The sequence below is a fragment of the Hippopotamus amphibius genome, chromosome X (assembly GCF_030028045.1).
Source record: "Hippopotamus amphibius kiboko isolate mHipAmp2 chromosome X, mHipAmp2.hap2, whole genome shotgun sequence".
In the NCBI taxonomy this organism is placed as follows: Eukaryota; Metazoa; Chordata; class Mammalia; order Artiodactyla; family Hippopotamidae; genus Hippopotamus; species Hippopotamus amphibius.
In genome coordinates, this window is record NC_080203.1 from 31,965,970 (window position 1) to 31,989,738 (window position 23,769).

Genomic DNA, 23,769 nt, shown 5'->3' on the forward strand with positions numbered 1-23,769 from the left:
CGTTAATGCCTGTCACGCAGACCCCGTCTGTGAGTGACACTTTAAGATGCCAGTGTGCACGATGTTCCTCAGGAGTGAGTTTTCCCTATGCACGTGGGCCACCTCTCTTACCATTTTCTACTTTGAATGTTGTGGCTTCACAGCCACGGTGCTTTATTCTTCACACAGATCTCGTGTTACAGGTAAAATCCACTGGATTTCTGAGGCTTGACCAGGAGCTACAGACATTGCAAACTCTCATATGGATCCCAAGTAAGGGTTTGTTCAAAAGAAATAAATATGCTCCATTGAGCAGGCTTATTAGCATGTTAGGCAAGAAGCACATGCTCCATTTCCTCTTTATAAAATGAGTTTTGAGGTAGTGGCCGCTCTCTCCATAATCTTTAACAGCACTGCCATCTCAGCACTGCCTGACTATGTCGGCTCTAATCCTCTGCTTTGAACAAGATTAACTTAAAATGACTCGAGACAGGTGAAGATGGATGAGGGAAGGCAACTGGACAAAAATTGGTTAACTATTACCACTTTGCGTTTTACAGTATTTTTGTTTAAATGAGATGAAATTCATAGAACCACCGTTCCAAAGTGAACAATTTGGCTTATATTTCTTGATTAATAACCACAAGGTAGGAAAAGTGGGTACATGGTACTTTTTAGAGAAAGCTCATCAGCTATGGCTGTCCACAGGCAGTGGACCAATGGTTTTTGGATATTCTGGGTCTGAATTTCACTTTGCTAATGTATTGGGAATGTTGATGGGTCACACACCCAAGCTATTCTTTGCTAAGTGGATGGCCTAAGATTGGTTTTAGAAGAAAGCTCTTCATCTCAGGAGATACTGCAGCATTTTTTAAACATGTAGCATTTTACTCAAATGTAGCACTTCTTAAATTATAAAAGGTACTTTTATATGAAAATAAACCACAAACAAAATTATATTTCAGATATTTTTTATTTCTTCAAATTTGTTATTTATCAGGAGTGACTGAAATAAAAAATATAATTGGGTCCCATCATCATCATGGAAATGGCTTTAAGAGAAAACTGGTCGGTTGAATATTATTGCTTCCCATTTTCAACCAGTAAATAGTTGCCGTTGATAAATAGACAGCCCACAGTCTGTCAGGAATGCTCAAGTTACGTTATATAATACAACATGCCTGTTCGCAGAAGAAAAACTAGGAAATAACTTATGTGAACTTCTTGATTTCATCATACAAGACAAGCACAAAAGCACCACCCATGCCTCTGAGGACATTGGACCACGCGCCCTTGAAAAAGGCTTTGGCTCCTTCGTCACGAGCAATCTTCCTCCAGCAGTCAAGCGTACCTGTGTACATGATATCAGCTGCAAAGGACAAAGACAAGGAGTTGGTGACCTGAGGCTGATGAAAAGTCCTTACGTTTAACTAGACTCAACCAGAGCCCCACCTCTAAGAGCTAACGTCAGTTTTAAAAAAGTCCAACAGTCACACATTAGTGTGGGCAATATTAATATGGTGATAGAGAACAACAGGGATATACAACGGGGATATGTAGACTACCTGCTGGTCTTAACTTCTAATACCAGCTAAGTCCTTTGGGCATAGGCACCCAAAAGGCCCACTCAAAGGCCCACTGCAGCAGACACAGACCAACCAACCCCATCTGTGATCTCAACAGATTGCCATTTTCAAAGACCGGCATGGCTAGTTTGTGCCCATGTGCCATGCCCACATTTTTGTGTTCTGCTCAAGTGGAACTTACTTCCTTTGCGCCCTGACTGCATCATCATGCGGCGACGCACTGTGTCAAACGGATAGGAAGTCAACCCAGCAACCGCCGTGACGGACTGTGCGATCATCCAGCTGATGAAGATGTGAGTATTCTTGGGATCTGGAAGCATTCCTGAGAAGAGAAAAGAGACGCTTTTACCAGAAGGCAGAGTTTTCCTGACCTGTTGTTTTCCACATCTCCCCCTACCCCCAACATCTCATCTGTACACAAAGGGCTGTACTGGGTGACCTTGGCTTCCTTCAGCAATTACAAAAAAATCTCTGGCTCCTGGAAAATGAGGATGGCACAACGATCTTATAAACGGTCTCATAAGAGCACAGTTTTGAAGCACACAGCAAACTTACCCTTCGCAGTGTCATAGATACCGAAGTAGGCAGCTCGATAGATGATAATACCCTGCACAGACACGTTAAAGCCTTGGTACAGGCCCTTAATCCCGTCAGATTTGTAGATCTTAACCAGGCAGTCACCGAGGCCTCTGAATTCCCTTTCAGCTCCAGCTTTGCCCACATCGGCGGCTAGACGGGTACGGGCAAAGTCAAGAGGGTACACAAAACACAAGGATGTGGCCCCAGCGGCACCACCTGATGCCAGATTCCCTGCAAAGTAGCGCCAAAACTGGGTCCTCTTGTCCACACCACCCAGGAAGATCTGCTTGTATTTATCTTTGAAGGCAAAGTTGAGAGCCTGGGTGGGGAAGTATCTGATGACATTGGCCAGGTTACCACGCCAGAAGGACAGGACTCCCTGCTCCTTGGGGATACGAACCACGCAGTCTATGATGCCCTTGTACTGCTTATCTGCAGTGATTTGCTTGCTGGCATGCTGCACCTGACAGACAAGAAGAAGGCCAACAGGGAGAGTTATAACCACGGAGGAGGGAAAAGGGAAGAGAATATATCATCTAAATGGACACCCTTAAAGGTAAGTCCTCTTCGGCTTTCCCCAATCTAGTCTTCTATGTCACATGCGCTGGACCCTAACTCTCTGACGCTGTCACAAGTGGAAGAGGTGATCTGCACCCTTAGAAGCATTAAGCCTCCGCCCCTTTGGATGGGGAGGGGGCACCCTCAAGCGGACCCGTGACCTTTAGACCTGGCAGAAAGGTCATTATCTCAGACCCGGGTTCAGAGGCATCAGGGCGAGTCCCATGTCGGGCGTGGTCACTGTGGCCTACGCCTCAGGTCCCCGGAGCAGCTTCCCTCCCGCTCTGGCCCCCCTCCTCTCCTGGAGGTGACCCGCGGGCCACCACCCCCTACGCCCGGGCGGGCGCGCCCTCTAGAGCCTGAGCGGGAGAGCGCGCCGCGCAGGACGCCAGGCCGCGGGGACGCGCCGGAGGCTGCGCGGGGGAGGACGCAGAAGGGACACGCGCTTCCCGGCGCCGGCTTCCGCCCGGGCCAGATTGGAGCTCGGCCGCCGGCTGCGAGGCCGCTCCACCGGCCGCGTGGCCTCCTCCGGGCTGTTATCTCCTTGCCGCGACCTTGAGATCTTCGGTAAGGGCAGGTGTCCCTCTTTTCAGCCCCGGCTTTCAGGCTTCGGCCTTGACCCCAAGGCCCGGGAGCCAGTCACTCCTGGCTGCTCTATTCTATCCGAATTCGCTGCCTCCGGGATGCCAGGCCCTGGGCTTCCTCCCCCCGCCCCTCTCCGCCCCTGACCCTTTCCTAGATCCTGAACATCAGGTCACTAAAGCGCCCCCCTCAAGTCTGCCTTTTGGTCCGACCCTGCGGCCACCCCTGCTCCCACGCTGCCCCTTCCCTGGACAGGTCCGGAGGGTTCGTTCTCCCCAGGTCCTGGGGGACCGCTTCCCGCGCGACCCCCTCCCCCCACTTCCTGGTCGGGCTCTCCGATCCCCGGACGTACCTGCAGCAGCAGCTTGACCCGCTCGATAGGCGCTACGGCGGTCTTGGAGATGGCCGCGGCCACTCCACCTGCCAGGAAGTCCTTGGCGAAGGACACGGCGGCATCTGTCATGTTGGAAGCAAAGAGGAGGCGGGCGACTGCGGCAATAGACAGGAACCGGCTTGGACTCCGGGGCTCTGGGGCGGAGCGAAGCAAATGGCCGATTTATATAGGGGGAGCCGGCGCCTGGGCGGCCAGCGTCGGGGGCGGGCGCCGAGCCCCGGCGCGCGGGGCGGCGGGGCCGCTGAGTGGCTCAGCGCGCGGAGGGAGGAGCCGTGGAGTCGGGCAGGGGCCGGCCTCCGCGCCGCCCGGGCTCGCCTGCAGCACCTGACCCGGCCCGAGGAAGGGGCGGCCTCCGAGAGAACCCGGCCGGGACGAGGGACCCTGCGGGAGGCCTGGGGGCTCGGAGGGAGGCGGAGGTTACGATGTGCCTGGACAAGGCTGAGGCGCAGTGTTTAAGGGACTCCAAAAAACAGACACCCCCTCCCAAAACTTGGTAGTCAAGATAAATAATATTTAATGCAATATTTTTTAAAAATTCATGTAGACAAACTACGGTGCGCTGGCCGGTCGCCTGTTTTTGTGAATAAACTTTACTTGGCGCCCCAGGGCTGGGATGAGGGTGAGGCAAGTGAGGCAGGACCCCACAAGTGCAAGATGGGAGCCTGTCTTTATTCTAAATTTCGAAACGTTCATCATGGATTTTTGCATTCCTTTTGATATTTAAAAATAGTGCGTTCAAAAATCATTCGTCTTGATTACTGAGTTGTATTGGCGCCCGCTTACATTTGGTACCAAGGCGAGTGTCTCACTCTCCTCACCCTAGACCTAGCACTGCCCTGGAGCTTGGCAGGTGAAGCCAGAGGAAATTGGAGCAACAGAGCTGGGACACTGTCAGCGTGCCCCAGACCCTGGTTTGCAAATGCAGTTTAACAAAGATCTTGCCGGAATCGGCAGAGGAGACTTCAAAGGACTCGGTTCGAGATCGGGAAGTTATTTTAGCCAGAAGCCAAAGACAGAGGTTACACCATTAAGGTTAAGAGGTTGTATAAACTAGATTCGTATTTGGATTCCTGTACCCCAGGTAAAGTGCTCTTGAATTGAGTAGATTCCTGAACTCCAGAAAAGTTTAGAGTAATCAACAGAACTAGATTGACAGCCATTGTGTCAAGGGACAAGTGCTTACTGAGTCTCTTAATCCCTGCAGTGGGTAAGCATTTGCCACACATGTCCTTAAAAACCTACTTGTTAGCTTGAGTGCACTCCCTCAGACTCAGAACAGGAGCTGAGAGTGTCATGATAAATCCTACACCTAAGTAGTCACAACCATGTTTATAAAAGTAAGGATAACTGTTGAAAACTCCAACTTGAGCTGAGCCCTAGGTACCCAGTACACTGAAAACTCCAAATCTGCCCAATTCTAGGATTCCTCCAGGAATGTCAGGTCCTACCTCTAAGTATACTTTGCAATTCGTTAGTCTTCCCAAGAACCCCGGAAATCCAAAGTGATGAGCACACACAGCAAGTGTTTAAAGAAGAGAAATTTTCACTCCAGCTTTCTTGATCCTGGGGGCTTTGACCTGTGTTCTCAAGAGGCTGCTATGTTCTCATTAGCTGATTGTAACAGAAATGCAGCTGGATACAGAAATGACCTTGCTGTGCAGTTTCAATGTTAGAGTGTGTTCTCTGAAAGCAATAGCCAATCCACTACCTCTACTGGTGAGAGAATGAACAGCTAAAACAAAACATCTCCAGAGCATTTTGTTTAGAGGGAGGTGGTTTTTAGAATGCATTTCAAAACACAATTCAAAAGCTTTCTAGTCTAAACTCTTGACATTCTGATGAATGCATTTTTATTCAAATATTAATTACTCTGACCCACCTCACCATCACTTATGTACCTTTTTCTATCTTTCATTGGCCACATCTGCTACTCCCTTTGAGCATGTCTCTACCATTTTCTATTCCAAAGCTCTTTTACTGTTTCAAGCACCTCCACATTTATTGTTCTATTAGATTTCTCTCTCTCCACCAAAAGATGATCAAATAATTACATAGAATTTGTCCCTTCTCAGTCTTTGGGTGCTTAAACATACTTTTACTAAAGATGAAATACATTTAAAAGCGACTCCATGCCATGACTTGGTATTGTAAGATGTTACGGAAAATCCCAAATGAACTTTTTGGCCAACCCAATGTTTTGCTAAGTCCACTGTGAGCTGGAGCTCTCCTGGTTGCCTATGACCGGGTATACTTCAAGGAGTTGGATGTTCTCAAAAGTGTCAAGGTCATGAAAGACAAAGAAGGACTGAGGAACTGTCACAGATTAAAGGAGACCAAGGAGAATGACAGGTTAATGCAATGTGTGATCCTGGATTGGATCTCGGACCAGAAAAAGAACATTGGTGGTACTATTGGTGAAATTTGGATACATATCTGTAGATGAGTTAATAATATTCTGCCAATACTATTCTTAGTTACAGTGGTTATGTAAGATGTTAACATTTGGAGGAGCTGAGTGAAGGATATGTGGAAATTCTTTATACTGGTTTTTTGGGGGCAACATTTGTATTTCTGAAAGTTAAAAAATTAAAAAGTCCAAAGAAAAAAAAGAGAAAAAAAAGAAACGAGCAAGAGTCCAGGAAAATAGAGATCCTCAATGATGATGATGATGTTGATAGTGATATATGGCTAGTCAATTCATTAAAGACAGATCCCTCCAGTGAGACATAGTGGGAGCTCGGGGTTAATAACTATTTAGTTTCTGGAAGTTGTGTAGAATGTATGTATAATTAAGAAAGGGAAACTAAAGCTAAGGCAGCGCCTAGGAACTCTCAGAAAAAACAAGGAAGAGGGTCAGAAATGATAAAGTCCTCAGTTATCTACGTACTAACACACCCAGAGTATGGGTAATAAAGTGAATGTAAAATGTTAATACAAGCAAGACAACATAATTTTATAGGTATTGTTCAAACTTGGTGGACTGAGACTTCTGACTGGGATCAGGAAAAGGAAGGGTAAACTTGATTCAGAGAGACACCATATAGAAAGAGAGCAGAGTAGTAATATATCAAGAAGGTCTAACTGGTAATTCATTGGTGGGAAGGTGAAAAGCATTCCATGAAAATGAAAGGGAGAAATGAAAGTGATTGTCATTATGGAAGCATAAAAGAGACTACTAGATAGATAAAAGCTATGAATAGTACTTCATAAAGCCATCACCTACGCGAGAAATGTTGATCAGAGACAAAAACCATCTGAATATCTGCTGCAAGTTTCATTATTCTGATAGCAATTTACTCTCTTGCTGATAATTACAGTTCTCAGAAGACTGAAGAAGCAAGGAGGTAAATTGCTAAACTAGGCTTAATGCTGATAATAAATAAGGGAGATCTGGTTAGCGGAGTGAAAGCGACAAGAATCTTAGGGAAACTGGCCAAGACTGACTGGTCCGGATCTGTTAAACAAAAGAATGCTGGGTATAGTCAGATAGGTTAACTAACCGGGGTGTGTGTGTGTGTGTGTGTGTGTGTGTGTGTCTTCAAAAGGATCAGAGAAAAGATAAATATGATCTCTTGGCCAAACTCCAAACAGGAAGATAACTCAGGAGGGTGAGAGATTCCCAAGATAAAATTCAGACCTGTACAATTTGGAAAAATTCCAATGAGAAATTAAAAAGGAAGAGATATCTAATAAATTAAACTGTCCTTCCAGATCATTCTCTGATGAGCTCAAATTTTTAAAGTACATACATAGATGACAGAGTGAGGGCTGGACTTCCAAGGACAAAGACCAAAGAATATCACAAAGCTCTAGGAACTGAGTCAGAAGGGCTAAAGTCCAGAATAAACCCAGGCTTATAAAATGGGAAGGACCACAATAAATGCTCTATTTAGCGCAGGTCATTTAAGGATAAGGAGCTAGAGCATGTGTGAAAAAGCACTGAGGGTCCAGTTGACTGTGAGTTGGCAATGCCAAAAAATGCTAATGAGCCTTGAGTTGGGTCAAGGTGATGGTCATGAACAGATCAGGGGACTTTCAGTCCCAATTGGGCCTCTGCTGGTTGGCCCATAGATCTTTGTACTCACTTCTGGATGCCATTTTTAAGAGGACATTAACAAACTGGAACATATTCAAAGAAGGCAGTCAGGGAAGCGAAGTGCCTGCAAATCATGTCATATGAGAAATGGCTGAATGAATGAGAGAGATTTAATCGGGAAAGAGCTTTGGGTGGAGGAAGGCCATCATGACTGTTTTCATAATTGAAGGGCTGTCACGTGGAAGAGAATTAGACATTCTGTATGGAATCAACACCAGCTGGTAGAAGTGCCATGAAGGTAGACTTCAGCTGAACAAGAAATAACTTTGTAAAATATGAGCTATTTGGGAATTCCCTGGCGCGGTTCAGTGGTTAGGACACTGTGCTTTCACTGCCAGGGCCCCGGGTTCAATCCCTGCTTGGGGAACCAAGATCCTGCAAGCCACATGGTGCAGAAAAAAAAAAAGGGAGGGGCTACTTAAAGGTGGAATGGGTTGCTTTATGATGTGGGGAACTTCTTGTCACTGGAAATGTTACGAGTTGGCATAAAATGGCTACTTTCTAGGGATACTGTAGACGAGATTGCCGTGTTGGCTGGGAAGAGAGTTCTGCACCCATCCAGGTCTAAGATTCTGTGGCTCTATTCCTTTGCATCTACAAGATTGAATGGATTGAGCATGTGAGTTTGAGAATCTGGGACAGAATAAGAAGAGAGAGGTCATTTGGCCCAGTGGCCAAGAGGGTGGGCTCTGGAGCTAAACTGCTAGAGTTCAGATGCTGGATCTGCTGCCACTTGCTGTCAGGCCTTGGGTAAGTTGCTTAACCTCTCCAGACTTCCATGTCTTCCGGTGTAAAATGGGAATGATAATGGTACCTGTACCTTGAAGGACTATAGGGACATTAAATGAGATAATGTATGCATAAACAGTCTAGTTCCTAATAAGCATCCCATACATGTTAGATTTTATTCATGCTGAGAAAAATACCAACTTAGGTTGACTCTCTCTCTGAGTTTTAATGAACAAATCGCTCCACCCCTGCTTAAGTAGGGCGGTAAGCCAGTTCTCTGTCCCAGGTAAGGACCCTACTTATTGCTTATTCTCTGGTAACCATATCTGAGACCATTTAAGGAGGATTTGAGTCTCTAAGAGATAACCCAGAAAAAACACTCTCACTTTTTAGACTGGGCTTGCATTTGCAGTGTGGAAGCCTGTAACATCACAGCTGTGTTTGCAGTGTAATCACTGAGGGGAATTCCCTGGCAGTCCAGTGGTTAGGATACCGTACTTTCACTGCTGAGGGCCTGGGTTCAATCCCGCAACCCGTGCAGTGCGGCCAAAACAAACAAAAAAACAAACAAACAAACCCAAACCCAAAAAACAGTGTAATCATTGAGCAGAAAACAATGTTCCTCCTCTGCTGGCCAGTTGTCCTGTCTCTAGTCTCTCATTTCTATGTCAGCTTCTGGAACAATCTTGTTCATATCCAGTTTTCATCACATCACCTATGTTGCTCAAGAAACCAGCAACTCCCTTTTGCTTAGTGGATCAATCCCAAAGTCCTCAGCTTAGCATCTGAAGCACCCCCTCCCAGCGCCACCCCCCCAACCCAGGGGCTTTGTTTCTGGCCCCTTTGGGCAGACTTAGAAAGCGTTTGATGGATTCCAGCCCTGGGTAACTGCTTCAAACAAAATGTTTTATTGAGGCATAATTATATACAATGAAACTTACATATTCAAAGTATACAATTTGATACTTTTTAACATACATCTACACCTATGAAACCATCACCACAGTTAAGATAGTGAACGTATCCACCACCACACTGAACTTTCCCGCGCCCCATTGTAATCCCTCCCCAAGCAACCACTACTCTTTCTGTCACTGTGGATTAGTTTGCATTTCCTAGAATTTCATATAAATGGATTCATATAGTATGGTACGCTTTTTTAGGGATGGGGGCATCTGGCTTCTCTCACATATGTGTGTGTGTGTGTGTATACTCTGAGATTCATCCATGCTTTTCTGTGTGTGTCAATAGTCAGTTCCTTTCTATTGCTAAGTAGCTCCATTGTACACCTATATCACATTTTGTTTAGCCATTCATCAGTTGATGGATCTTAGGGTCATTTCCACTTTTTGCCTATTATGGATGCCACTGCTATAAACATTCCTGTACAAGTTTTTGTGTGGACATACGTTTTCATTTCTCTGGGGTAGATACCTAAGAGTGGAATTGCTGGGTCATATGGTAACTCCATGTTAAACCAGTTGAAGAATTGCCAGACTGTTTTCCAAAATAATTGTACCACTTTACCCCCACCCCCCAACAGCAGGGTTCAAGAGTTCCAGCTCCTCTACATCTTGAGGCCTTTCTTAAGCCACCATCTCCTCAGTGTCATTTCTTGTTGCTTCCCCCTCTCCCAGGAGTTTCTTCCCATCCACTCCTTTGGCTGTCTCATTCAGTCTCTTGGCTTTAAATGCCATCTATGTGCTGACCACACCCACATTTCTACCTCCAGCCACCACACCCTCCTGAACTCCAGTCTTGTCCTGTTTGGCCAGAACAGCTCAGGTTTATGCTTATTATCCTGACATAATTATCAATAGCGTTCTGGTATATTAGTTTTCTATTGCTGCTGTAACAAATTAATGCAAACAGTGGCTTAAGCAATACAAATTTATTATCTTACAGTTATGGAGGTCAGAAGTCTGATGCAGGCCTTACTGGGCTAAAATCAAGGTGTCTGGCAGGATGGCAACCCTTTCTGAAGGTCTAGGGGAAAGTCCTTTTTCTGGCTCATTCAGGTTGTTGGCTGAATTCAATTCCTTGTGGTTGTATGACTGAAGTCCCCATTTCCTTGCTGACAGTCATCTGAGAGTTATTCTCAGCTTCTAGAGGCCACCTCCATTTCTTGACTCCTGGACACCTTTGTCTTCAAAGCCAGCCAAGTCCTTCTCATGCCCCATTTCTTCTGCCTCTTTTTGCAACCTCAAGCCTCTCTTCCACCTTCCTCTTCCACTTTATCTGGGCCCACCCAGATAAGCCACGATAATTTTTCCATCTCAATATGCTTAACCTTAATCACATCTAATAAGTCCCTTTTGCCAAGTAAGGTAAATATTCACAGGTTCTTAGGGATTAGGGTGTGGACACCCTTGATGGGGGAGTCATTATTATGTCTACCACAACTAGTTTGGACAATTACATGAATAACATATGCTCCAGCCAACTGTCCACTTGACTTCTCTACTTGGATGTCTCATGGGCATTTCAAATTTAACATGTCCAAAAGAGAACTTTTAACTCCTTCCCCACCAAAACTCCAGCCCTCACCAGTCTTCCCTACCTTAGCAAATGGCAACATTACCTACCTTTTTAATCAAGTGAATCAAAAGTGAATCAAAGGTGAAAAACCTAGGTGCCATCCTTGATTTCTTTCTTTTATTCCCTACACTCAATTGCTCACCACATCCTGCTGAGTCCAGACTCCAAAATTTATCTTGAACCCATTCACTCCTCCCCATCCTTATTGCCACCATTCTAGTTCAAGCCATCATTTTATTTTACTTTAAAATTTATTTATTTATTTACTTGGCTGTGTTGTGTCTTTGTTGCTGTGCATGGGCTTTCTCTGGTTGCAGCGAGCAGGGGCTAGTCTTCATTGTGGTGCGTGGTCTTCTCATTGTGGTGGCTTCCCTTGTGGCAGAGCATGGACTCTAGGCGGGTGGGCTCAGTAGTTGTGACTCGCGGGATTAGTTACTCCTCGGCGTGTGAGATCTTCCCGGACCAGGGCTCAAACCGGTGTCCCCTGCATTGGCAGGCGGATTCTTAACCACTGCATCACCAGGGAAATCCCAAGTCATCATTTAAAAAATTTTTTTTTATTTTTTGTTTTTGGCCATGCCACTTGTGGGATCTTTGTTTCCCAACCAGGGATTGAACCTGGGCACACAGCAGTGAAAGCGCCAAGTCCTAACCACTGGACTGCCAGGAAATTCTCCATAAGCCATCATTTCTTACTTGGACTTTGTAATAGCCTCTTTTTTTTTTTAAAGGTAGCTACCTCTCATGATTGGTATTGTTAACTTTTCTTTTTTTCAGATCGTTATTGGAGTATAATTGCTTTACACTCTTGTGCCAGTTTCTGCTGTACAACAAAGTAAATGAGCTGCATTTATACATATATCCCCATATCCTGTCCCTCTTAGGCTTCCCTCCCACGCTCCCTATCCCACCCCTCTATGTCATCACCAGTTATCAAGTTGATCTCCCTGTGTTATGCAGCAGCTTCCCACTAGCTATCTGCTTTACTTTTGGTAGTGTATATATGTCAGTGATGGTCTCACTTCATCCCAGCTTCTCCTTCCTCCTCTCCCCATGTCCTCAAGTCTCTTCTTTACATCTGCATCTTTATTCTTGCCCTGCCATTGGGTTCATCAGTACCTTTTTTTTAAGATTCCTTATATATGCGTTAACATAAGGTATTTGTTTTTCTCTTTCTGGCTTACTTCGCTCTGTATGACAGACTCTAGGTCTATCCACCTCATCACAAATAACTCAATTTCATTCTTTTTTATGGCTGAGTAATATTCCATTGTATATATGTGCCACATCTTCTTTACCCATTCATCTGTTGATGGGCATTTAGGTTGCTTCCATGTCCTGGCTATTGTAAACAGTGCTGGAATGAACATTATGTTACATGTTTCTTTTTGAATTATGGTTTTCTCAGGGTATATGCCCAGGAGTGGGATTGCTGGGTCATATGGTAGTTCCATTTTTTGTTTTTTAAGGAACCTCCAAACTGTTTTCCTTAGTGGCTGTACCAACTCACATTCCCACCAACAGTGCAGGAGGGTTCCCTTTTCTCCACACCCTCTCCAACATTTATTGTTTCTAGATTTTTTGATGATGGCCACTCTGACCAGTGTGAGGTGATACCTCACTGGGGCTTTGATTTGCATTTCTCGAATGATTAGTGATGTTGAGCATCTTTTCGTGTGTTTGTTGGTCTTCTGTATGTCTTCTTTGGAGAAATGTCTGTTTAGGTCTTCTGCCCATTTTTGGATTGGGTTGATTGCTTTTTTGGTATTAAGCTGCATGAGCTGCTTGTATATTTTGGAGATTAATCTTTTGTCCGTTGCTTCATTGGCAAGTATTTTCTCCCATTCTGAGGTTTGTCTTCTCATCTTGTTTATGGTTTCTTTTGCTGTGCAAAATCTTTTAGGTTTCATTAGGTCCCATTTGTTTATTTTTGTTTTTAGTTCCATTATTCTAAGAGGTGGTTCAAAAAGGATCTTGGTTTGATGTATGTCATAGAGTGTTCTGCCTATGTTTTCCTCTAGGAGTTTTATAGTTTCTGGCCTTACATTTCGCTCTTTAATCCATTTGGAGTTTATTTTTGTGTGTGGTGTTAGGAAGTGTTCTAATGTCATTCTTTCACATGTAGCTGTTCAATTTTCCCAGCACCACTTATTGAAGAGGCTGTCTTTTTTCCATTGTATATTCTTGCCTCCTTTGTCAAAGATAAGGTGCCCATATGTGCTTGTGTTTACCTCTGGGTTCTCTCTTCTGTTCCATTGATCTTCCTGTCTATTTTTGTGACAGTACTGTACTGTCTTGATCACTGTGGCCTTGTAGTATAGTGTGAAGTCAGGAAGCCTAATTCCACCAACTCCATCTTTCCTTCTCAAGATTGCTTTGGCTATTCGGGGTCTTTTGCATTTCCATACATATTGTAAGATTTCTTGTTATAGTTCTGTGAAAAATGCCATTGGTAATTTGATAGGGATTGCATTGGATCTGTAAATTGTTGTGGGTAGTATAGTCATTTTCACAATGTTGATTCTTCCAATCCAAGAACATGGTATGTCTCTCCATCTGTTTGTATCATCTTTGATTTTTTCATCAGTGTCTTATAGTTTTCTGCATACAGGTCTTTTGCCTCCTTAGGCAGGTTTATTCCTAGGTATTTTATTCTTTTTGTTGCAATGGTAAATGGGAGTGTTTCCTGCATTTCTCTTTCTGCTTTTTTGTTAGTGTATAGGAATGCAAGAGATTTCTGTGCATTAATTTTGTATCCTGCTACTTTACTAAATTCATCCATTAGTGCTAGCAGTTTTCTGGTAGAGTCTTTAGGGTTTCCTATGTACACTATCATGTCATCTGTAAAGAGTGACAATTTTACTTCTTTTCCAATTTGGATTCCTTTTATTTGTTTTCCTTCTCCGATTGCTGTGGCTAAAACTTCCAAAACTATGTTGAATAATAGTGGTGAGAGTGGGCACCCTTGTCTTGTTCCTGTTCTTAGAGGGAAAGCTTTCAGTTTTTCCCCATTGAGAATGATGTTGACTGTTGGTTTGTCATATATGGCTTTTATTATGTTGAGGTACTTTCCTACTATGCCACTTTCTGGAGAGTTTTATAATAAATCGGTGTTGAATTTTGTCAAAAGCTTCTTCTGCATCTATTGAGATGATCATATGGTTTTTATCCTTCAATTTGTTGATATGATGTATCACACTGATTGATTTGGGTATATTGACGAATCCTTGCAGTCCAGGGATAAACCCCACTTAGCTGGTCTTCCCATTCACAGCCTTGCTTCCTTCCCATCTATTATCCACACAGCAAGCCGAGAGATATTTTAAAATTGAAAATCAGATTTTCTGGCTTCTCTGCATAAAAGCCTTCAATGACTCCCCACTACATTTAGAATAAAATCTAACTTTTTACTAAGGCCTAAGTGGCCACATATGATCTGGCCCTCTCCCCAACCTCATCTCATCCATTCTTACCCACCACACTCTGGCTGTGGTCATTTCTTTGCTGTTCACCAAGCCTTTTCCACTACCAGTACCACTTTTGCATCTTCTGTACCCCCTGCCAAGAATGCTGTTCTCCCTAGTTCTTTATGTGGTTGGTTCATTCTTATTTTTCAGGTCTCATTTCAAATATCACCTCTCATAGTGGCTTTTCCTGGCTCTGTGATTTAAAATATTTCCCTTACCCTCCACGTAATTCTCTAATAAAGTACCCTGTTTATTCCCCTCATAACATTACAATCTATACTTACCTAACTTGTTGATTAGTTTTTATTGACTGCCACCCTTACTAGAATGTTGGCAAGGACCTTTTCTGGGGCCACTGTGCCCAGAGTGCAAGCAGTCATTGAACGAATGCACAAAGCCAGTCTTCTCACTCTGTTCCAGATACTTTTTGCTTCCTTCCACCTCTGTGACACCTGGTATGCCCTGCCTTCAGCCTGCAACCTACTCTCCCTCCAATGTGTTCTTCACCAACTATTATCCTCTCACTTCCTTCAAGACTTAGTTCAAGACTCATTCCCTCCCAAACTGCCTGCTCATCAGTAGCCCCTCTCACCTGTTATTATCCCTTTAATCATTGATTCACTAAGTATACACGGAGCCCCTCGGTAATCTTTGTTGTTGTTGTTGCTTTTTGGCACACGGGCTTAGTTGCTCTGCGGCATGTGGGATCTTCCTGGAGCAGGGATCGAACCTGTGTCCCCTGCATTGGCAGGCGGATTCTTAACCACTGCACCACCTAGGAAGCCCTCCCCCCCGGTAATCTTGTAGACAGTTGCTGCTACATTATCATGCCCTTGCTTATATTTGCTTTGCAATTATAGTCACTTCATCTGTGTAGGTATGTTTTGTTCCTTAAGACTAAAGTTACTCCTGGGTCAATATTGCATCATACATCTTTATAATCCTCCTAAAGTACTTAGCCCAGTTTGGTGGTGCCCACAGCTAGCCATAAAGCAGAGAAGCAGAACACTTCCTTCATACCTCTGAGAAAACGCACAGAGCTAGAAGTTAGTTTCAGGAACAGGACTAGAGTTTGAAAATAATTTTTTGCAGCTTTCAGAATTTTTAAAAAAGTTGTTCACCTCAAGGAAAATCAAGAGTAACTAACACGAATGATTCAATCTGGGTTAAGAATTTGCTACCCTCTAAATTCTTAACAGATTGGGCTACAGATGAGATTTTCATGTGTGTATTAACTGCTCTTCTCCATAAAACAGTCTGCCCCAGCGGTTGGAAAAATGAGTTATTTTTTAAATAAATTTATTTATTTAATTTTATTGGCTGCACTGGGTCTTCATTGCTGCGAGCAAGCTTTCTCTAGCTGCAGCGAGCGGGGGCTACTCTTTGTTTCGGTGCATGGGCTTCTCATTGCGGTGCCTTCTCGTTGCAGAGCACAGGCTCTAGGCATGTGGGCTTTAGTAGTTGCAGCATGTGGGCTCAGTAGTTGTGGCGCATGGGCTTCGTTGTTCCACAGCATGTGGGATCTTCCTGGGGCAGGGATCAAACCTGTGTCCCCTGCATTGGCAGGCAGATTCTTAACCTCTGCACCACCAGGGAAGTCCCGAGTTATTTTCATATATTTCAATAGGACAGGTTTCTGAGAGTTTAAAGATTTTGGCCAGTATATATATATATAGCCATGGTTTTATAACTCAAATTAGTAATAAATGATCAACACATCATTTTTCTTTGGAAAATAAATTTAATAGGGAAAAATACTTTTCAACATACTGAAAGTCTCTCTTTCTCTCTCTGTGTATAAATTAACAACTTAATATTGGATAATTTTTAATGCATAGATAGGCACTATTCAAAAGGTACAGATACATAAACTTGACATAGAATCCCCAAAGTGGAATAAACCCAAAATTTGATTTAAAAAAATCTAGCAGAGATGATTAGCCTGAAGTGTTTTTTGTTTAGTTACATTTCGTGTGTGGGTGTGTGTATGTATGTATGTCAAATGTTCTATTTGATCTTTTCTAGGCAACTGGGACATGGTGTGAGACTAAGTTGACTAAATAATTTATTTTCAGGGTAGGCTTGCAAAGCAAGTTACAAAGGCATAGAATTCAGGCCACTTGAACTATACATGACTTTAACCGAAAGGATGTTTTCTGGGACATAATGAAGCAGTCATGGTATAAACTACCTTCCAGAAACACAAGATTCTAAGCCTAGGATGCTTCAAATATAAATAAAGAAGGATGGTTCTGGTTCTACTAGACAGCAGTAACTTTTAAATGTTAAATGTTTTCATTTAGTTTCTGATAAGGCATAATTTACACCATGGTGTGTGCGCTAAGAAGTCAGCAAAGATTGGGTTCCAGGACGAAAGTATTGGGAAGCCTCGAGTGAGTCTGGGTGAAACTAGGCTGTTGTGGGTTAGTGTAAGCTGTGAGCCTGTGGCAGAGCTCCTAGCGTGGTATCTGCCCAGCCACTTCAACTACATGTTGCTCTGAAGAGTCATGGCAATGCCCTTTCTTTGGTGTCGTGTAAATTGCCTACTTATGTTGAGAGTGTGAATTGCACATTTCATTACTGCTAGGTTTTGTTATAAAATCTGACGGGATGCCATCCTGAGTCTGTCATGTTGGGAAACCCTCCAGTGGCGCAGGTGTTCACAGGGCCATCAGTCTGGAGCTCAGGTATGGCTGCATCTTTTCATTTCCAAGAGCAGCAGACAGGAGCACCCTCTTGTCACTCCATGTGTGCACAATTCTGAGGCTATATTTCTCTCTGATTGTAACACGCCTTCAGCCAGTGCACCTCTAGTTCCATTCAGTTTTAAAGAGTTGGTTTTTTTAGACTTTAGTTGTCCAGTTTGAAGAACTTCTTTAATTCTCGTAATTCCTGGGGCTTCAAACTCTGATCCACTCCTGGGGTCAATTTATAGCTCAGAGGGGACACGATGTAACCATTTTGGTAAAGACAGATTCTCTTGCAGAACTCAAAGGTGCCAAACATAACTCCAAAATATGGAACTATCTGTTTAAAAAGAAAATGAAAATCATGTTAAAATCTTTTTTTTATTATTTTTTTATTTTTTTGGGGGTACACCAGGTTCAATCAACTGTTTTTATACACATGTCCCCGTATTCCCTCCCTTCCTTGACGCCCCCCCTCGAGTCCCCCCCACCCTCCCTGCCCCAGTCCTCTAAGGCATCTTCCATCCTCGAGTTGGACTCCCTTTGTTATACAACAACTTCCCACTGACTATTTTACAGTTGGTAGTATATATATGTCTGTGCTACTCTCTCGCTTCGTCTCAGTTTCCCCTTCACCCCCCGCCCCCTCCCATACCTCGAGTTCTCCAGTCCATTCTCTGTATCTGCTTCCTTGTTCTTGTCACTGAGTTCATCAGTACCATTTTTAGATTCCGTATATGTGAGTTAGCATACAATATTTGTCCTTCTCTTTCTGACTTACTTCACTCTGGATGACAGATTGTAGTTCTATCCACCTCATTACATATAGCTCCATCTCATCCCTTTTTATAGCTGAGTAATATTCCATTCATGTTAAAATCTTAAAAGAAAACGTCAATGCGTGTGCAATCAACCTGGATCAGGATAAATTGAGATAAAGGCTGTGGACTATACAACATGGTCATTCTCTCTGGAATCAGGGAAGATAGCAAAATGCAAGCTGGCCTGGTGAGGGTGGGGGAGAGGAATGGCAGAGCCATTGAGGGGCACGCCCTGGGGAACCCGGGGCGGGGTTGATATGCATGTAGACAATCTGACACTGTCTGTCAACACATGCTTGCCTTTTTTTGGGCCACGCCGTGCGTGCGGCTGGCAGGATCTTAGTTCCCCGACTAAGGATCGAACTTGGGCCTGGCAGTGAAAGCACCGAGTCCTAATCACTGGATAGCCAGGGAATTCCCAACGTATGCTTGTCTCGACTGGAATCAGGAATCATTTATATGTCAACTAGTGCAGGTTTAGTCCACAGTTCTTTTTTTTTTGTTTTTGTTTTTGTTTTTTTTGGCACACGGGCTTAGTTGCTCCGAGGCACGTGGGATCTTCCTGGAGCAGGGATCGAACCTGTGTCCCCTGCATTGGCAGGCAGATTCTTAACCACTGCGCCACCTAGGAAGCCCCTAGTCCACAGTTCTTAACCTTTTGTTTTTTTTTTTTTTTTTGGTCATGGAGTTCTTTGGGAAAATGATGAAAGCTTTGGATCCTCTCCCCAGAGAGACGCACATATGCCCATATCGACACATTTTTGCATACAATTTTAGGATGGGGGTTAAGTTCCCTTTAGGAGTCCATGAACCCGCGTGCTGGGAACCTTCACACTAAATGCTCAGCTCCTCTTGGGATGGGGTGTCAGATGCCCCAACACTGCACAGCGTCCCCACCCTTCAGGGCTGACAGCCAGCCTGCATTCACAGGCCTTATGCTAGAGGAGATGTTTCCATGCAAACCGTAGGGGGAGCAGCAAAGGCACAGAACAGGGTGGAAGCGGAAGAGGCAGACAAGCAGTAGACGGACCACTCCTCTCACCTTCAGTAAGTTGGCTGCCAATCCATTCCAGAGCCCCAGGACCCCCTGGGCTTTCACTATCTGCCGGAAGCAGTCCACTGCACCTGAGAAATGGACATCTACTCCTCCACAGTGGGGAAGGTAGGGGCTCTGAGCCTGACAGGAAACAGAAGGTGGGATGAGGCGATTTAGTCACGGTTGTAGTCAAGTAGCCAAGGTCTCAAGTCCAGGCTCGGGATGCAATGTCCTGGCCAAGATGATGATAAAGAATGGCTGCCGTGGGGCTCTACCTGTTCTGTGGGCTTAGAAGGAATATTAACATGCAGTAAAGCCATGACACCCCATTCACATATTTGTGGCAATTTTTTTCTTGGAAGGGAGAAGCCATTTGGGACAGACTCAACTTCACACTTAGCACTGCCTCCCAACCTATGCCCTCTGGATGTGGTAGACCTCCCAGGCCCTTAATCTTTTTTAAGTGCTTTCTGTTTCCTTGCCTTAACCAATCCCTCCGCTGTGAAGTTCTTAAGTGGGGGCTGCTCATTTCTACACATCGCAGATGTCCCAAGGTGGGGAGCAGAGGAAAGGGCGTTCTTCCAACTCCCGCTTTCTGTTCCTAGACGCTGACTCCACCACTCTCATGCCAAAAGCTCTCAGCTGGGGCTCGCGCCACTGAACCACACTCCTGGTCCCAGCTCTCAGCCACTGGCCTCCCGGCCACTCTTCCACATTCACTGAGGCCTATGACACCTGGTAGCTCTCCCTCTTCCACACTCACTACCATCATAGGGAACTTCGGCATCTGTAGTCACAAGCCATCCCATACCTAGTTTCTAGGCCTCGGCTTCAGTGAGCCTCACCTTTACACCTCTTTGGCCACCCACTCCCTTGGCCACCTGATGGATTTTATCACCACCCGTAGTACCATCCTGACTGACCACCAAAATGCCCCATTTCTGAAAACAACTTTTTTGTCTTTTAGAAAAACAATTTTATGATCAGATGAAATAACTATTCAATATACCATCCATATGCAAAATTGACACTATTCGTTCACCGTGGGGGGACAGCCCCTCATAACTGGCTTTCAGAAATGGTGACAAGTTTACATCAAGCTGTGCACCTACTTCGGTTCATTTCTGAAATGTCTAGTTGAGGCTACTATAGCATTTTATTGCAATGGAATCAAGCTTTTCCGTGTGGGAGAGGCAGTAGAGTATAAGAGTCAGAAAAGCATCAACTCTGGAGTCAGACAGGTCAGGTTCTAGTCCATGGCTGCTCCACTTACTGGCCATGTGACCCTGGGCAACCCACCTAACCCTTCTGAGCCTCAGTTTCTTTACTTAGAAAGTAAGAACAGTATCTTCTGTGAGCATGAATGAGATGTGCAGGCAAAGCACTCAGCGGCGTCAGGCACATGGAAAGGATCAATAAATAGGAGCTAGTGCTGTAACTATTATGTAGAAAGTGTTCTAAATATCAGTGAAATCCCTTACCTGACCTATTAGTCCTGTCTCCACTTCTGAAATCTTACATGAGAACTGCTTGGACCAGTGTCCTCATCCATCCAGCTCCCTCACTCCCTCTCACTCCCTGATGCCCATGAACCATAATCGTTCAGATCACTAACCCCTCTAGTCACACGCCCTCTCCCTTGTCTCCCAGGCCACCAGTTCCCTGCTGGCTTCATGATCCTTTTTTTTTTTTTTTGTCCTTCCAGCCCTTCTTTTCGTTCCTAGTCTTAAAGTCCTTGCCCTTTGTCCTTCAGCTGCTCTCCGTCCCTCCTCCCCACCAACCCCTTCTCTGCTCCAAGCCGCTGAACAGGAATCCACAAAGGGGTAGGTCTCCATGAGCTGGACCCTCATACTGCAGAGCAAGCCCTGGAAGCATCCTATCCCATTGCTCCTAGTGTCTCTGGCCAACCTTACCACATCCCTCAACGCCCCGCACGCCACACTGTGTCCTCAGGCTTAGACAGGGGACCTCGCCTCCCAGTTTGCAGGGAAAACAGATTATCTTTTCCTCCCACTGGTGCCCTGGATCTCACACCTTTGAATTCCTCTTGGGCACCTTTCCCAGGAGACCTGACTTTCCCCCTTAGCAAATGAATAAACTCAAGACCCTCCCTCCCCTTATTTTGGCCGCACCACGAGGCACGCGAGATCTTAATTCCCTGACTAGGGAACAAACCCGAGCCCCTTGCAGTAGAAGCATGGATTCTTAAACACTGGACCACCAGGGAAGTCCAAGTCCCTCCCATCTTAAAAATGACACCTTCCTCCAATCTTCGTCCTTTAGACACTGCCGAATCTCTCATTCCCCAAGTAACATACAGTAAAATTACCTTGTTTTGGTGTAGAGTTAGTTGTATGAGTTTTAACATGTGTATAGATCTGTGTGAGCACCTCCACGATCAGGATACAGAACTGCTCCATCAGCCCCCAGAATTCTCCTGTGCTGCATCTTTATAATCAAGATCACCCCACCCCCAGCCCTGGGCAACCACCCATCTGTTCTGTCTCTATAGTTTTGCCCTCTGAGAATGTCATATAAATGGAAACATACAGCATGTAACTTTTTTGAGACAGGCTTCTTTCACTCAGCACTATGCCTTTGAGAGTCACGCGTGTTGTGTTCATCACTAGTTTCTTGTTTTTTGTTGCTGAGTCGTATTCCATTGTGTGCAGGTTTGGTTATCCATTCACCTGCTAAGGCACTTCTCTTTCCCTTTCCACCCGCACTTCTGGAACTAGCTGTCCACTCTGGCTGACTCCACTTCTTCCCTTCCCACCTTTCCACTCACTGCTCTATCCACTCACTCTGGCATCTGTGTCCATTACCTTGCTGGACTGATTCTGGCCAGGCCTACATCTTTTCCCTGCCTTTTAATAGTTGGTGTAATTATTTATTTTCTTTATTGGTCTGCTCCTACCCCCAACTAGAATTTCAGCTCTGTGGGAATAGGGATTTCCATCTTCCGTCAAGGCGAAGGATGAACTTTGGGGTTAGGCCTTCCCTTTGAGGTACAGTAACAGCCAAGCACAGAGCAGAGTATGAGAAACAGAATATGAAATGAACAAGCTGAGCCTCCAGCCTGGAGTTACAGGAACCAAAATGGTCAGCGGTCTTTGGTGAATGTCTTATTTTAAAGAGTTTACCTTAGCACTGTTCCGACTCAGCCTCCTTTCCTTTTTACCCCATCCAGAAAGAACTGCTGTCAAACAGATATTAAGCCTCCTTTCCCTTAGAAAGAATCAGCCTAATCACGAGACTTGAAGTTCCTCCTGCTACTGTGAGACTGGAATATTGAAAAAAGGAGATTGTGCCCATGTAGGAAATTAACTGTCTTATTCTGTTATGAGATAATATTATATATTATATAGAGGTATATATTTATATTATGTATTATTATAAAATAATAATATGAGATTTATTTTCTGCTGGTTTCCAGTAAAACTGCAAAAAGCCCTCAGTCATGAGTCAAGGTAATAATTTTGCAGCCTGAGGCCCCCTACCACAACTAAAACAGAAGACACTAACCAAGTTACATGAGTTATATGACAGGTCAGTTATAATCAACTTGTGATGGATCAGGGGCCATCTGCAGCCAATCTTAGGACTTAACCTTCCAAATATCTTTCCTTCACTCCACCTTCACTGCCAAGCCACCACCAGTGCTCACATGGACCACTGCAGCAGCTTCCTTAGTAGTCTCCTTGGGACATAAAAAGTTTGAGACTCCTTGCCTTCACTCTCTATAGAGTGGCTGGAGTGATTTTTTTTTTGTTGTTGTTGTTGCTGGTTTCTATTTCTACGCCATAGCTTTTTATTTATTTTTTTAAGAACTTTCATTGAGATACAGTTAACATACAATAAACTGCATATATTTAGAGTGTACAATTTGGTATCCCAATCTCCCAATTCATTCCCCCCCAACCCTCCCCGCTTTCCCCACTTGGTGTCCATATGTTGGTTCTCTACCTCTGTGTCTCTATTTCTGCCTTGCAAACCGGTTGACTTGTACCATTTTTCTATAGTCCACATATATGTGTTAATATACAATATTTGTTTTTCTCTTTCTGACTCACTTCACTCTGTATGACAGTCTCTAGGTCCATCCATGTCTCTACACATGTCCCAGTTTCATTGCTTTTTACAGCTGAGTAATATTCCATTGTATATATGTACATTTTTTTTAACTTTTTAAAAATTTTTTACAATAAACTGCACATATTTAGAGTGTACAATTTGGTATCCCAATCTCCCAATTCATTCTCCCCCCAACCCTCCCCGCTTTCCCCACTTGGTGTCCATATGTTTGTTCTCTACCTCTGTGTCTCTATTTCTGCCTTGCAAACTGATTGATTTGTACCATTTTTCTATAGTCCACATACATGTGTTAATATACAATATTTGTTTTTCTCTTTCTGACTCACTTCACTCTGTATGACAGTCTCTAGGTCCATCCATGTCTCTACAAATGTCCCAGTTTCATTGCTTTTTACAGCTGAGTAATATTCCATTGTATGTATGTACCACATCTTTTTTATCCACTCACCTGTTGATGGACATTTAGGTTGCTTCCATGTGCTGGCTATTGTAAATAGGGCTGCATGAACATTGGGGTGCATGTGTCTTTTTGAATGATGGTGTTCTCTGGGTATATGCCCAGCAGTGGGACTGCTGGGTCATATGGTAACTCTATTTTTAGTTTTGCAAGGAACCGCCATAC

At 44.3% G+C, this 23,769-nt stretch overlaps 2 protein-coding genes across 3 annotated transcripts in view; both read right to left on the reverse strand.

Moving 5' to 3' along the window:
• Positions 1-933: 933 nt before the first annotated feature.
• Positions 934-3,840, reverse strand: SLC25A5 (solute carrier family 25 member 5). Its single transcript, XM_057719224.1, has 4 exons — positions 3,637-3,840; positions 2,121-2,607; positions 1,747-1,887; positions 934-1,348 (listed from the first exon to the last, which is right to left on the reverse strand). Exons 1-4 carry the CDS (start codon positions 3,745-3,747, stop codon positions 1,191-1,193), a joined length of 897 nt encoding a protein of 298 aa, XP_057575207.1. The 5' UTR covers positions 3,748-3,840; the 3' UTR covers positions 934-1,190.
• Positions 3,841-16,235: 12,395 nt separating this feature from the next.
• The window catches only part of SLC25A43 (solute carrier family 25 member 43), a 37,403-nt gene continuing 29,869 nt past the window's right edge, over positions 16,236-23,769 (reverse strand). Inside the window, exons 4-5 of one of the 2 annotated variants that reach the window (XM_057718810.1) lie at positions 19,059-19,193; positions 16,236-17,535 (exon numbers count right to left, since the gene is read on the reverse strand). In XM_057718810.1, the coding sequence (XP_057574793.1) occupies positions 17,359-17,535; positions 19,059-19,193 (312 nt within the window). In that variant the 3' untranslated portion in view covers positions 16,236-17,358. The remainder of the gene's footprint in view (positions 17,536-19,058; positions 19,194-23,769) is intronic. The other variant, XM_057718811.1, reaches the window with a different exon arrangement.

What these genes read in the sequence shown, in the direction of transcription:
- SLC25A5 (XM_057719224.1), bottom strand. Translation starts at nt 3,747, where the DNA reads ATGACAGATGCCGCCGTGTCCTTCGCCAAGGACTTCCTGGCAGGTGGA. An exon ending in GGGTCAAGCTGCTGCTGCAG is followed by an intron (nt 2,608 to 3,636) that starts GTACGTCCGGGG and finishes CTTGTCTGTCAG; the next exon opens with GTGCAGCATGCCAGCAAGCA. An exon ending in TATCTATGACACTGCGAAGG is followed by an intron (nt 1,888 to 2,120) that starts GTAAGTTTGCTG and finishes TTCTCTTCTCAG; the next exon opens with GAATGCTTCCAGATCCCAAG.